The 13,371-nt window shown below is 36.9% G+C and overlaps 1 protein-coding gene across 1 annotated transcript in view; it reads right to left on the bottom strand.

Annotated features, from left to right (window-relative positions):
* LOC149786396 (uncharacterized) overlaps window positions 1-13,365 on the bottom strand; it is a 52,682-nt gene extending 39,317 nt beyond the window's left edge. Inside the window, exons 1-2 of the mRNA XM_089976816.1 lie at window positions 13,226-13,365; window positions 3,086-3,214 (exon numbers count right to left, since the gene is read on the bottom strand). Coding sequence (XP_089832942.1) covers window positions 3,086-3,214; window positions 13,226-13,255 — 159 coding nt within the window. The 5' untranslated portion in view covers window positions 13,256-13,365. The remainder of the gene's footprint in view (window positions 1-3,085; window positions 3,215-13,225) is intronic.
* Window positions 13,366-13,371: the final 6 nt, after the last annotated feature.

Raw genomic sequence — 13,371 nt, 5'->3', positions numbered from 1 at the left:
CTTTTGCCCATGTTCTGTAAAAAAAAAAATCAGATAAATCCTTAAAAAAGTTCCTGTCAATAAACCACTACTCTTGTGATTTTTTCCCCTTTATCCATCCATTGCAGTGGGGTGGTGGAGAATGTGTGGAGAGGATTAGGAAAACCTCCAGCATATCTCCAAATACTCTTATGGCATCAAAAAATATCTGCACACAACATTTTTACATAGTCACACCTGCTGATGTCTTTCTTTTGATGTCCAGTCAGAATTAAGGATGACCAACTGTAGAAATTGGTATTTGCTGCTTAAATACAAGAGACCAACGTGGACCTGATACTGTTTACCTGGTGAAGCAAATTTATAAATGTACTGAAACTGTAGAAGTCTATTAAATTCTTTAATTCTCTTCTTTATTTTGAGGGTTTAAGCACGTCTTACAACTGACATCAGCAGTCTGCAGCTCTTTTGATGGACCCGATTTAGCTGGTTTCATGATAGGAGGGTTGGAAATCTCATGTGGTACATTGATTCTGTTTCTGCAAGGATCAATCATCTGCTACTCTTTCGTGTGTGCAGAATGTTTTTTTGAGTTTTTTGGTTTGTTTGTAACATTAGGTGTTCTAATTACTATACTGTCACAATTACTATTTTAGGTAGTTGCTAGCATGGGTTTTGGTGGCATACACAAAAAAAAAGAAATGGATTAGGAGTTAAATGGTCAGAAGGTATGTTAAAAAATCACTTTGTTCAATGTATACAAATAAGCACAACTGAAGATCACAATGAAATCGTTTGTGGAAATCAACTTGCCATTACAGCAACCGGTGATTCATTTAATTTGCAAGGCATTCTGTGAGAAGAGATTTGTTAGCTTCTCAGCTTTGTTCCAGCCATTCATATATTTGGATTAATGCTTCTAGATTAGTTGAGGGATCCACACTGAATATTTTTTTATTGGTATCTACATAAACTGCTTTCATCTAAGAAGATTGTCCAAGTTAACTTTGCACTCGCACTCTACAAGCAAATGGAAAAAACAATTTTTTTCTTCCCATTTTCACTTCTTGGATCTTTAACCAAGCAGTAAAGTGCATTGGCTGACACAAAAGGCAATAGCTACGTTAGGTTTGGTTGTCATCAATGGATTCAATGATGAGAAATCCTAGCCAATTTAGATGAATTATTTTTCGAGCCCATGTCTCACACTACTGGTTGATGTTTTGTTTGGATTTCACATATTGGCAGGCTAAGAAATTTGGCACCTGTGGTCCAACCTGCTTCAGTACCCCTCATGCAGAAAGAGAATTTAATTTTTGGTCATTTCTCATGTCAGTGCTACAGAGTGTAATATACTCATGCAAAGACAGGGATCGTCCTGGGCTTCACCAATGTCGCAAATTGCGATTTTTTTTCCTTATTGGCGACAAAAATATCCCATCTGGCGATTTTTTTGGCGACATACTTTTTCGTTATTTAATTTGTACATACAATCATGGATTTGGACTGAATAAATTTAAAGCCAGAACGAAAGGAAGCCACAAACTTGACTAAGCAATGCATTGGAATCAATCTGTTACACAAACGATCCTTTGTTCTTATTGACAACCCCATCTTTACAGTGCACTGTTACATCATAATCTGCTTATGCTGACATCTGGGCTGAGTACTGTATGCTGCGATACAGTCAATCATGCTACCGCACTATACCTTCAACTGAACCAACTTCTGAAGACGGGAATAAAACAGATACAATTAATTGTATGGCTAATCCTTCTGTTTTTTTTATACATATACCAATACAATAGTTTTGCTGAACCTTCATAGAAAACTGATAACCTATGAAGTACCGACTACTGTGTATAAATACAAAGCAAATGGAAAAAATCTCAATCACAATTACATCTGTCGCCAGTGCAGCATTTTATTCATTGATCTTTTCCTTTTGCCATCAGTCCCGTGTTACGGCTGCAGAGACTTAAACTCTGCAACAAGAAATAGCAAAAAAAACCCCGTTTTAAATAATTAATAATAATTATTTATTTCTCAAAATACAGGAGTGAAAGAATCCCTAAATTGGGTGTGAATTTACGCTTATATATACGGTCCAATATTGCCAGGTGTTGACTTGTGTAAGTTTCATTCGTGGGAATGGAGATCCTATTTTTCTTGTCGAGAAAATTTATACAGCATTCAGTGATCATTCTTGGGATTTAGGAAGCGATTCGCTACAAGCTTTGTGAAGCTAGCCATGGGGGGGGGGGGCTGCTGAGAGACTACTGGTGTCACCTGTCAGCACTGAGGACTGTGAACGTGGATTCAGTAAGATGAACCTCATAAAAACTGACATCAGAAATAAGCTCTGCATCTCATCACTCGAGAATTTAATGAGAATCAGCATGTACAGATGTGAAAAATTAGACTTTGAAACTGCATTCAACAAGTGGGCAGCCCTAAAATCGCGACGGATCTTCATGTAACACTTTGTAACATTTTGTTAATGCTTGCTGTAATTAAAGTATTAACTAATCCATCTTCTGTAATTTTCATTGCCTGTTACATTAATAGACTAAATTAACACTTGGAAAAATGTGCACTACTTTTTTTTGGCGACACTTTTTGAAAACTGGCGACAAAATATTGAGGTTGGCGATTTTTTTGGCAACAGCTTTTTAAAAGCCAGGACCATCCCTGAAAGATCTAACTTTACTAGGACATTTTAAATGTGTGCAAATTAGTCAAAATTATGTTTTTTCTCAGCACATGAAGCTTGGCATGTTTAGGGAATCATGTATGGCCATTTATAATTTGTAGCTTGGATGTGGGACTTGGCATCCCAGAAGGTAAGCTATGCAACACAGCTAGTTAATGTATTGCTGTTATGAAGATTTTATTGGTTACATACCAAACATCAAATAAACATCAAATTACTGCCCTGTACCTTCTCCACACTGATACAGTCATATTGGTGATTATCTACTGGTTTTCCCATCCACTGTGGAGTCAAATGTAGAGATGAACTGTACCAATGCAACATATAGATAATGAAAAAATTCCCTGAGGTACATTTAGGAAGAAAACAATATAGAGATAAAAAAATATTTACCTTTTGGACAAACTTTTCCACACTCTGCACCACATGCTTGTAGAACTTTATGGCCTTTATGGCACACTTAGTAACATGTGCCATCTTGGCCCGAGAGATTGGTGGTTTGACATCATACAAGGATGACAGCTGAAAAATAATATAAAGACTTTTCATGAAGCAACTGATCATGGACAAGTTAATTTAGAAAATTCACTTGTCACATGTACCTTTTCATTCGTCCACAGATTTTAATCACTTGCTTAGATAAATGAGATGCACTTTATCAATAAAAATACATGTCAACATATTTATTCAATGGTCCTAATTTTTCCAAAACAAAGTTCGATATGATACATTTTGCTACTTTATACATACACAAATCATAAGGTGAATTTGAAAAGATGTCCATGTACACATCTACCACAAAATTCAGCATCAAGCCGGCAGCAGATACCATCAGCGAATTCAAGCCATAGGTCACTGTCAACCCAACATGGCTGAAAATCTGTCCCAAAATTATGTTACAGAAGTAACAGAGGTCTTGGAAATGCTGATCAACGCAAATGTGGATTTCAATTTTTCTTCTTCTGGGACACAGAAAATCAGTGAAGTGCGAGTATTCCGTACAAATGTAATTGGTGGGCAGACAAATTCAAAGACTTGCCGTCTTGCTTCAGCCACCTGCTTAGAGAGAAAGTGTGTTGATCATTTAGCTGTGCTGATATTTCCAATGACAGAATTCAGTGGCTGAAAGATCCCTTGATGTACATGTTGCCATTGTAAGAGTATATAAAAAAGAACATGATGTAATAGCTGGGTGACAAGTTCAGAGACTCTGACTAGCTGCTGGATGGGAAAATGTGCTGATATTTACAATGACAGAATTCAGTGACTTAAAGTTTGCCGTTTAATCCCAAAATAATTATCCAAATTTGTGAATGGCATTTTGTCTAAGTCTCAACATGTCTTGACTCCGAGGTCAGTTGCACTGTTTATCACATTAACCCTTTACCTCACAGAGCAAAGTTACCCAGTGCAGCTCGCTGTAAATAGAACACGTTACCTATTCGACTCCATACGCATAGGCCTGCCTGTTAACTCTTAAGCCATGTAGTGTATGTTATGTTTAACAGCAATTTTAACAATTTTACATTTTTGTTACACATCTATTATGTGTGGAAAAATTTAAGAGTAAAGTCTGATTGTTACAGCTGTGTAATTATTTATCACGGAAATTTCTTTATGTGCTTTAAAATCTTGAGAACTCTTTCACCGTCAAGTCAGTGAGACCACGTAACCAAACGTTGCTGCCATTTCTCATACTTGAAATTTACAATTTTGTCTGCGTCTACATCACTGTCATCTGAATTTGATAATTTATAAAAACTAATTGCTGCCTACATCAATATCAGAGCCTTTACCTAAGTTACTGAATCTCTCATACTTGTAATTCTAATCGTGAAAACTTCGTAAGTATTGAATGAAATCCACGACCTCATTTTGGAAAGTGGAGATCACGAACCAGTTACTTTAAATAGCAGATACTGACCAGTGCAAAAACAGTGACCACATCATCTGATGTAATTGTCATTTGCAAAAATGAATGTAGCATTTAATAGGGGGTGTTCCCCGAAGGTGGCGCTACGAAAACCAGCTTAAAATGGCTATGTTTACAGCAGACATCAAAAGGCACTTCCATTCAAATGGAGCAGAGACGTCAAAAGGCACTTCCATTCAAATGGAGTAGGTATCCAAAAGGCACTTGCATGAGGTAAAGGGTTAACCCCTAGTGATGAGTTTAAGTGGCAGGAGGTAGTAGCTTACTGCCGAGCTCTGTAGAGTCAAGGTCATGTATGATACACTCAGGTGGGTGGCATTATAGAAAGGTAGACAGATGCAGCTCTACAATGATACCAAATAATCTGGAATTTCTAATTGCACTACAAAATACGGAGGGAAAAACCTCATTTTTTGGACCTGCTTTTTTCTACTCAAAGTTTGCCCATGGTCAGAGTCTGATTTTGTGACTGGATTTTAGACTTTTTGGTCTCAGATAAAAGGCAAAGAGGTATGAACTGCAAACAGACAGATGAAAAGCAAGAAAAAAGAGAAGAAAAAAAAAGGGTAAAAACACAGGATTGAAATTATCAGAGTTGAAAACGGCTTCATTTCAATTTACAAATCCAGACAAATTTGACTTTTCGAAACCTGAAACTTGGGAAAAGTGGTTTCAGCGCTTTGAACACTTTTGTCAAGTGTTTGGCCTAAGTGAAAAAGAGGAAGAAATTCAAGTAAATACCTTGATTTATTCCATGGGAAGTGAGCCTGATGACATTGTCTTTGTTCAAACTGACAGAGGAAGATCAAAATTAGTGAAAGCCTGTGAATTGGTGCGATATTTCATTCTAAAGAGGAATGTAATATTTAAAAAGGAAAAATGTAATCAAAGAAAACAGAAGAGGGAGAAACTGGAGAGTTTTGTTACAGCTATCTGTGTTAGCAGATAATTGTAATTTTTGGGCCACTACATGATGAAGTGATCAGAGATCAACTTGAAGTTAGACTGAGATTCAAACTCAACAAAATAAGGCTGTAAAAATCAACATGCAGTAAAACTGTACTCACTGAAATATGGGAAACAAACATAAAATCCCAAAAGTTCAACAGAACAGTGTCAGCAAAAAAGGATGCATGAGATGTGAAAAGAAAGTTAATTATTTGAGACCAATGTCCAGCAAAAGAAGCCAAATGCCACAGTGTAAGAAAGGTCAAAATCATCAGTTCACAAAATAGAATCAAGAGAAGAACCTGAATTTCTAGGGACTATTAGCACAAAGAAGGGTCACCCATGGGTAACATGTGAAATTGAACAACACTTCACTTTTATTCAAGATTAATACTTGAGCTGATGTTACTAAGAGGGATTTACGAAAAATCAAAGACCAAAAAATATCCAAGTCTGATCAAAAACTGTATGGACCTAGAAACTCTGAACTTAAAGTGCTGGGAAAATTTACATGTGGACTGGAATTGAACAATGCATTCAGTGTACAAGACAAATTTGTTGTAGTGACTGAATCAGGCACTCTTGGACAGCCCACGATTCAGGATCTCAAGATTACTAAATAGGTAAATATATCCTCAGTAAATGCCTCAGATAAAAAGTCACAAAATGCACGCAAAATAACTCCATCAATTTAGATGGGGATTATCTTAAGAAATTCCCAAATTTGTTTAAAGGTCTAGGGAAAACAAAATGGTTTTATAACATAACTCGGGACAAAAATGACAAACCTTATGCCTTATCTACCCCAAGAAATGTTCCTATACCTTTACTGAATACAGTTCAAGAGGAGTTGGATAGAATAGTAAAAAAATGGTGTTATTTCAAAAGAAGATGAGCCAAATGAGTTGTGCGCAGTAATGGTTGTTGCTCCGAGACCGAACGGCACAGCAAGAATTTGCATGGATCTAACTAAACTGAATGAATCAGTTGAAAGAGAGAACCACCCACTACCATCAGTTGAAGAATCGCTTGAAAAACTAGCAGGTGCAAAAAATTTCACCAAACTTGATGCAAACTCTGAAGCGACATGGCGGAACACTCTGTCATATTGACGATGTTCTTGTTTTTGGGAAAACACAGAAACAGTGACAAAAGACTAGAAATGGTCATGAATCAATTAAAAAGGCACGCGTCACTTCGAACACTATAAAGTGCCAATTTTCAAGACCATCCATTAGGTTTCTTGGGCATGTTGTTGACGAAAATTGTTGCTGACCTGATCAGGAAAAGTCAAAGCTATAACAGAAATGGAAACTCCGAAATGCGTAACAGAGATATGACGATTTCTCAGTATGGAAATTCAACTTGCTAAATTTAGTCCAAATTTGGTAGAAAACTTAAAACCATTATGTGAGCTTTTGAAAGGTAAAAACTCCTGGACATGGGGTCCAAATCAAGAACAAGCTTTTAGAGATATCAAGCAAGAAATGATATCTTCACCAACTTTAGCACGTCATGATCCAAATAGAGAAATAACTGCATCTGCAAATGCATCAACATTTGGACTAGGTTCTGTGCTGCGGTAGAAGCACGGTAGCACTCTCAGACCAACAGTGTTCGCATTGCGAGGTATGTCAGAAACTGAGCAACGATATGCTCAAATGGAAAATGAGGCACTTGCAATCACTTGGGCTTGTGAATGCTTCAGTTATTTAACTCATTCAGCCCCAGACCCGTTATCAGTATCACTGCTGCTATGCCCCAGCAGCGCTAAGCTGTGTCTAGCTGCGTGTGCCCCAGAGTTTTTACCTGTTTGAAAAATTTTGTAAACATCGTGCACATGCATTCACTCTTACCTTAATTTCTCTGCTTATATCCAATTAAAATCCAAGAAAGTTTCACCATTTATTGCAAATGAATTTGTCTACACAGTGATGTATTTTTTTCCCCTATTTGTCCAAGTCTTTCACGACTTATTTATACAGAATTTACAAAATTATGTGCAACGTTTATCCGCAAGAACTCAATCATCATCGCTGTCAGCATCCTCATCTTCGGACGATTCAATCTCAGAAACTTCTATGTCCGAATCGAAATCTCACAAAATATCCAACTGCCGAACATATCTTTCCTCAGCTTGCTCAGTATTTTCAAGATCAAACCCGAGAAACTCCTCATTTTTGCTCTCATCAAAAATCACTCTTACGTCTGCCATCATTTACGATTTTTCATGACCAGAACACGTGTAGTTAAACCGCTTTCAAAACAGGAGCCCTTAGCTTCTGAACAATTCAAATTTCCGCAAATGAAAGTAAAATCATTTCTGATTGGTTTAATAGTTGTTAGTTCTTGAAATAAACCCATTTCTAACCAATCAGAGACGTTGAATCTAACACACATTCATCACACTTGGAGACGGGATCGGCCATTGAATGCAGCAAAAAAATCACGACTACAGGCGGGATCGGCCATTGAATGCAGAAACCGGATCACGCCTACAGACAGGATCGGGGCTTAAAGGGTTAAATGGATCACAATTCAAACTTGAAACTGATCATAAGCCATTAGTACCACTAATAAGCACAAAAATCTTGGGAGATTTACCCCATGAATTCAATGTTTTAGAATGCATCTGATAAGATCTGTATGCTGGCAAAAATCTACTAACTGCAGATGCTCTATCCAGAGCACCTTTAACCTGTCATACTGAGTGAAACAGAGAATTCCAGGCTGAAGCTAATGCCTATGTTGATATTGTAGTTAGTAGTTTGCCTGCATCAAATACTCAACTTGAACAAATAAAGTCTGAATAGTGAAATGATTCGATTTGCAAACAACTTGTACAACTCTGTGAAAAGGGGTAGCCAGAGAAATCCGCTATTTATGGAAAACTTCAGTCGTACTGGGCAGATAGAGGAAAGTACATGCCTGGTCTTACCAGATTCACTTCAAAAAGAAATCCTGGAAAAAATTCACAATGGTCACCAGGGCATAGTTAAATGCAGAAAATGTGTAAAAACATCAGTTTGGTGGAAAGGACAAGTACTCCGCTAGAACACTTTGTAAAGTCTCGCCAAAACTGCATCAAAAACTCTAGAGATCAAGCTGAACCAGTGATACCAAATTAATTTCCAAGTTGACCATGGTTAAGAGTCGCTTCAGACTTGTTTGAACTTAATGGTCAAACATCTCTTGGTGATTATTTCTCATGATATATCAAAATAGCAAAACTGCAAGGCACAGGTTAAAGAGCATTTGTCAATCATCTCAAATCAATCTTTGCACGACACGGTATACCATAAGTATCAGTTTGAGATTATGGTCCACAATACACATCTGCAATATTCAAAGAATTTCTCAAAATTATGAATTCAGGCATATTACAAGCAGTCCAAAATATCTACAGAGCAATGGTAACACCTAATGAGCTGTTTAAATAATTAAAAGAATGTTTAAAAAAAAACAAAAGATCCTTACATAGCCCTTGACGTATCATGCAACACCATTTTCAAATGGATACAGCCATGCCAAATTATTGATGCAATGTAACCCCCAGGGGTATAAAATTGGGAGTAAAAAAATACAACCTTGGTGTCAAAACTGGGGGTCAAATAAACACTGGAGGGCAAAAATAAATTGAAAAATTTTCATCTGTCTCAACTTGCACATGTTCTCTCTCTTTCTAAACATACAAATACACCAACATGCGCAATTAACAAACAAATGCACTGTCCATTCAAAGAATAATTGTATTAGTCAATTTTTGTTTTAAAGTCGTCCTTTTAACAGCCTCCTTAGAGTTTTTGAAGCAATATTACAGACCAACACATTACATATAAGCCAATGCAAAAAAGCCAAATAAATCTTTTTAACCAAATGGCAGTTAATTTACTGCCCCTCAAAAAATGTGTACTAACATCGGTTTCAGTGTACATTGTCCTAGAACACATTTATCCAAAAATGAAGGAAGCTAATGATCTTTCTAACAAGTTACACTTGACCTTTAAGATCTTTCTTTCACTGCAGCAAAGATAAAAACCAACAAAATGTGTTATGATCCCTTGACTTTGTAATCCAAATAACGTATTTGTCTCGACAAGTTAACTGATTTCTTTGTTGTGAAAGAATGTCTTCTCCAGATATTGTGGCAAATGAGTGCAGAGTTCTTAAATTTCTTAAACCATGTCACAAAAGATTTATTCACTTTTGCATTCTTCGCAGTCATGTGATCAGAAGTCACACCGGTAATCCTAATGGATGTACTGTATTCAAGTCAAGGAAATTATTTTCTCCATTTTTCATTAATTTTAGATCCACAGTTACTCTTTTGTGTTCTGCTTCTTTCACTTTCTTCGCTAATGATGCTTGATGCACGCCGCTTTAATCTGGAGATCACTTTCTAGTGCAACAGGCATCGAGGTTAAACATCTAGACATCATGCTGAGCTCGATAGCAATCAATTGAGAACTTGCGAGCTTAGGGGAAGCTACTTCATCATAACATTGCCTTGCTAGTCTGGTTCCCTGTTTCGTATGCTCCCTGTGTAGCACTCTGCTATATGAATAGAAGTGTAATGCAGAGAGCAAAGAAAGCCGGGAACCAGTCAATGCTTATGCTTCAAGTATAAATTATGCCATCCCTCATCCACTTCATTGGATATTAAATAAATCCTGATTGCATCAAGCAAATCCTTTGCGTCCAAAAAAACCCGCATTGCAACAAAAATGTGTGCGTCAATTTGCTCAAGTGTGCACCCCTGATGCACAAATGTGCGTAACAGGAAACACTGTGATGGAAAGAAAATCAGAAACTTTTTTACCAATGGCACCAAACAACTTTGAGCCAAATGGCCACATTTAATGAAATTGAAGAAAATTGGGAAACTATCAAAAGCAAATTATTATGATCATTGACAACGAGCCTGAAATATGAAAAAACATCAGATAGGAAATAAAGTATGGATTAAAGATAATTTTTCTTCAGGTATTGTTAAATCTGAGGCATCTACACCTTGTTCACACATAGTAGTAACTGACGAGGGAGAGAAACAGCATAATAGGAAAAATTTAATTCCCATGCCTACTACATTATCAGAGCCTCTCAGAGCAGACCTGCCAACCCTGCCAAGTCCCTCTCAGTAAGGCAGTTTATTTTTTCCCATAAGATTGACCAGTTTAACAGTAAGGTGTCACAAAATATCAACTGCCATTGTAAAGCTGGAAAACATGATTAAAAGTTTGACGCTGCGACGATAAACATTATAGTCAACTGAAAATGTTGTAAAGTACATGCAGACTTTATTTCTAATAGAGTTGCACAAACTTTAGTTCCTAACCCTATGCAATTCCAGTGTATCCCCCAGGGGTGTAAAACTGATGGTAAAAAAAAAAAAAACTTGGTGTTAGAACTGGGGGTCAAAACTATACTGACAAATTTTCATCCGACTCGTTCTTTTTCAGCTCGAAATAGGATTTTGCAACTTGCACAACATACTCTCTCTCTCTCTAAACATACAAATAAACCAACATGCACAATTAACAAACAAATGCATTGTCCATTCAAAGAATAATTTTATTAGTTCATTTTTCTTTTAAAATCGTACTTTTAACAGTCTCCTTATAATATTTTTGAAGCAATATTATAGACCAACATATTATATACAAGCCAATACAAAAAGCCTAACAAATATTTTTAACTGAATGGCAGTCACTTTACTGCCTGTCATAAAATGTGTATTACCATCGGTTTCATTGTACTTCATCCTAGAACAAATTTATCCTAAAATCAAGGAGGCTAATGATTCATCTTGTTTCTAATAAGTTACACTTGAACTTTACGGTCTTTTTTTTATTGCAGCAAAGTTAAAAACCAACAAAATCTGCAATGACCCCCTGACTGTGTAATCCAAATAAACGCATTTGTCTCGGCAAGTTTACTGATTTCTTTGTTGTGAAAGAATGTCTTGGGTTATAATGTGTTATCCAGATATCTTGTGGCGACCAAGGGCAGATTTGTTAAAATTCTTCAACTCTGTCACGAAAGGATTATTCACTTTTGCCGTCTTCGCAATCACACTATGAGAATCAAAACCGGAATCCTAATGGATGTGCCATATTCCAGTCAAGGGAATTATTTTCTCCATTTTTTATTAAAGTTAGATCCACCGTTACTTTTGTGTTCAGCTTCCTTCACTTTCTTCGCTAATGATTTTTAGTGCACAACGTTTTAATCTGGAGATCACTTTCTAGTGCAACAAGCATCTTGCTGAGCTCAATGGAAATCGCGTGAGAGCTTGCAAGATTAGGGGAAGCTACTCCGTCATAACATTGCCTATGCTAGTCTGGTTCCTTATTTCGTATGTTCCCTGTGTTCCACTCCACTATAGGAGTAAACAAAGAGGGAAACCAGTCAATGCCTATGCTTGAAGTAGACACGATGCCACCCTTCGTACAACGCATTGGATATTAAATAAATCCTGATCTCATTATGCGAATCCCTTGCGTCAAAAAATGCACGGCAACAAAATGTGTGCGTCAATTTTCTCCAGCGTGCGTCCCTGACACATAAATGTGCGTGAAGGGAAACACTGCAACTCAGTGGCTTGTTGCTATCTCTCACTTTGATGTAATTCATTTCACTTGACAAAGGCAATCGAAAATCCCGCAATGAGACATATTCAAATTGTCATGTGATGTCCAATAAACGTAATTATGTCTTTTCCAGCTTTTAATCATAAGAATCTGAATACTCCATTTTACTTTTCTGTGTTGATTGACACTTTTCTAGAAGCTGTAAACTCAGTCTGGTTCCCTGACTAATTTCACTAATTCTAATATGAAACCTGGATCCAAATCAAACACGGACCTATCCAGATTTTTTTTGGCAACAATCATTTTTCCATAATTTTTGTTTGTATCCTGTGTCCAGATTTTAAGAGTAACTTTTGTAAGACTTACCTCAAAATCTTAAGACTTGGCAAATCTGTCAGAGTGTTTTAAACCCTGGTACTTTGACTCGTATGAAAGCAAAGCAGTGCCAACCAGTCAAAATGGATATTTCCCACGTTCGGGAAGATTATCAAAACCATCAGAGACCGAACTTGTAAAAATGAATCTGATGTTACTTGCTTAGAAATGTGGTCATCAGATCACGTTTCGTTTTAATGTTAACTTTCTCAGGCGGGGAGATGTAGTGTAAGCCTTAATCCAAGTAGCTTTGTAATTTCACAACAGTAAAAATTAGCAGATATTCCACATTGGACTAGAACTGATACACAGCAACAGGTGGTTTATGTTATACATTCACTAGGGTTTACATTCCATGGGGAAAATACTTTCAGGGCAGTCTTTACTCTCCATCCTAGCTGTATTGATGTCTTGTTTTTAATAAATAATATAGAACGCCTTCTACAGTTATTCTTCAATAACAAATCACATTACAATAAACATTCTGCCTACGATAAACAAGGCCAAAAGACGGAACGTGATTAGGAAAGGTTGATAGTTGTCTAACTGAAGTATAATTACTATTTACCAATCTATTCGGGGGGGGGGGGGCACAAAACACCCGGCATGCTGCGTCCCCACGATACAAAAAATCTCTAAAAACGATCTCTACTGTACATTCTTTGGCAGATATAACGCTATACTTACTTCATTGTTGAAAGCACGAACTGCCTCCATAATGGGTATTTGTTGAAAATCACGCGTCTTGGTTGTATATTATCAAACTATAGTTTGGAAAATAAACATTTTCTTCTAAACCACAATGGCGTGGTGTTCAAAATGGCGGAGGATCT

Source organism: Sinohyriopsis cumingii, chromosome 12, assembly GCF_028554795.1.
Source record: "Sinohyriopsis cumingii isolate HCF-2022 chromosome 12, ASM2855479v2, whole genome shotgun sequence".
Classification (NCBI taxonomy): domain Eukaryota; kingdom Metazoa; phylum Mollusca; class Bivalvia; order Unionida; family Unionidae; genus Sinohyriopsis; species Sinohyriopsis cumingii.
Note: the sequence above shows the minus strand (reverse complement) of the source record. Positions and strands in the feature narration are given on the sequence as shown.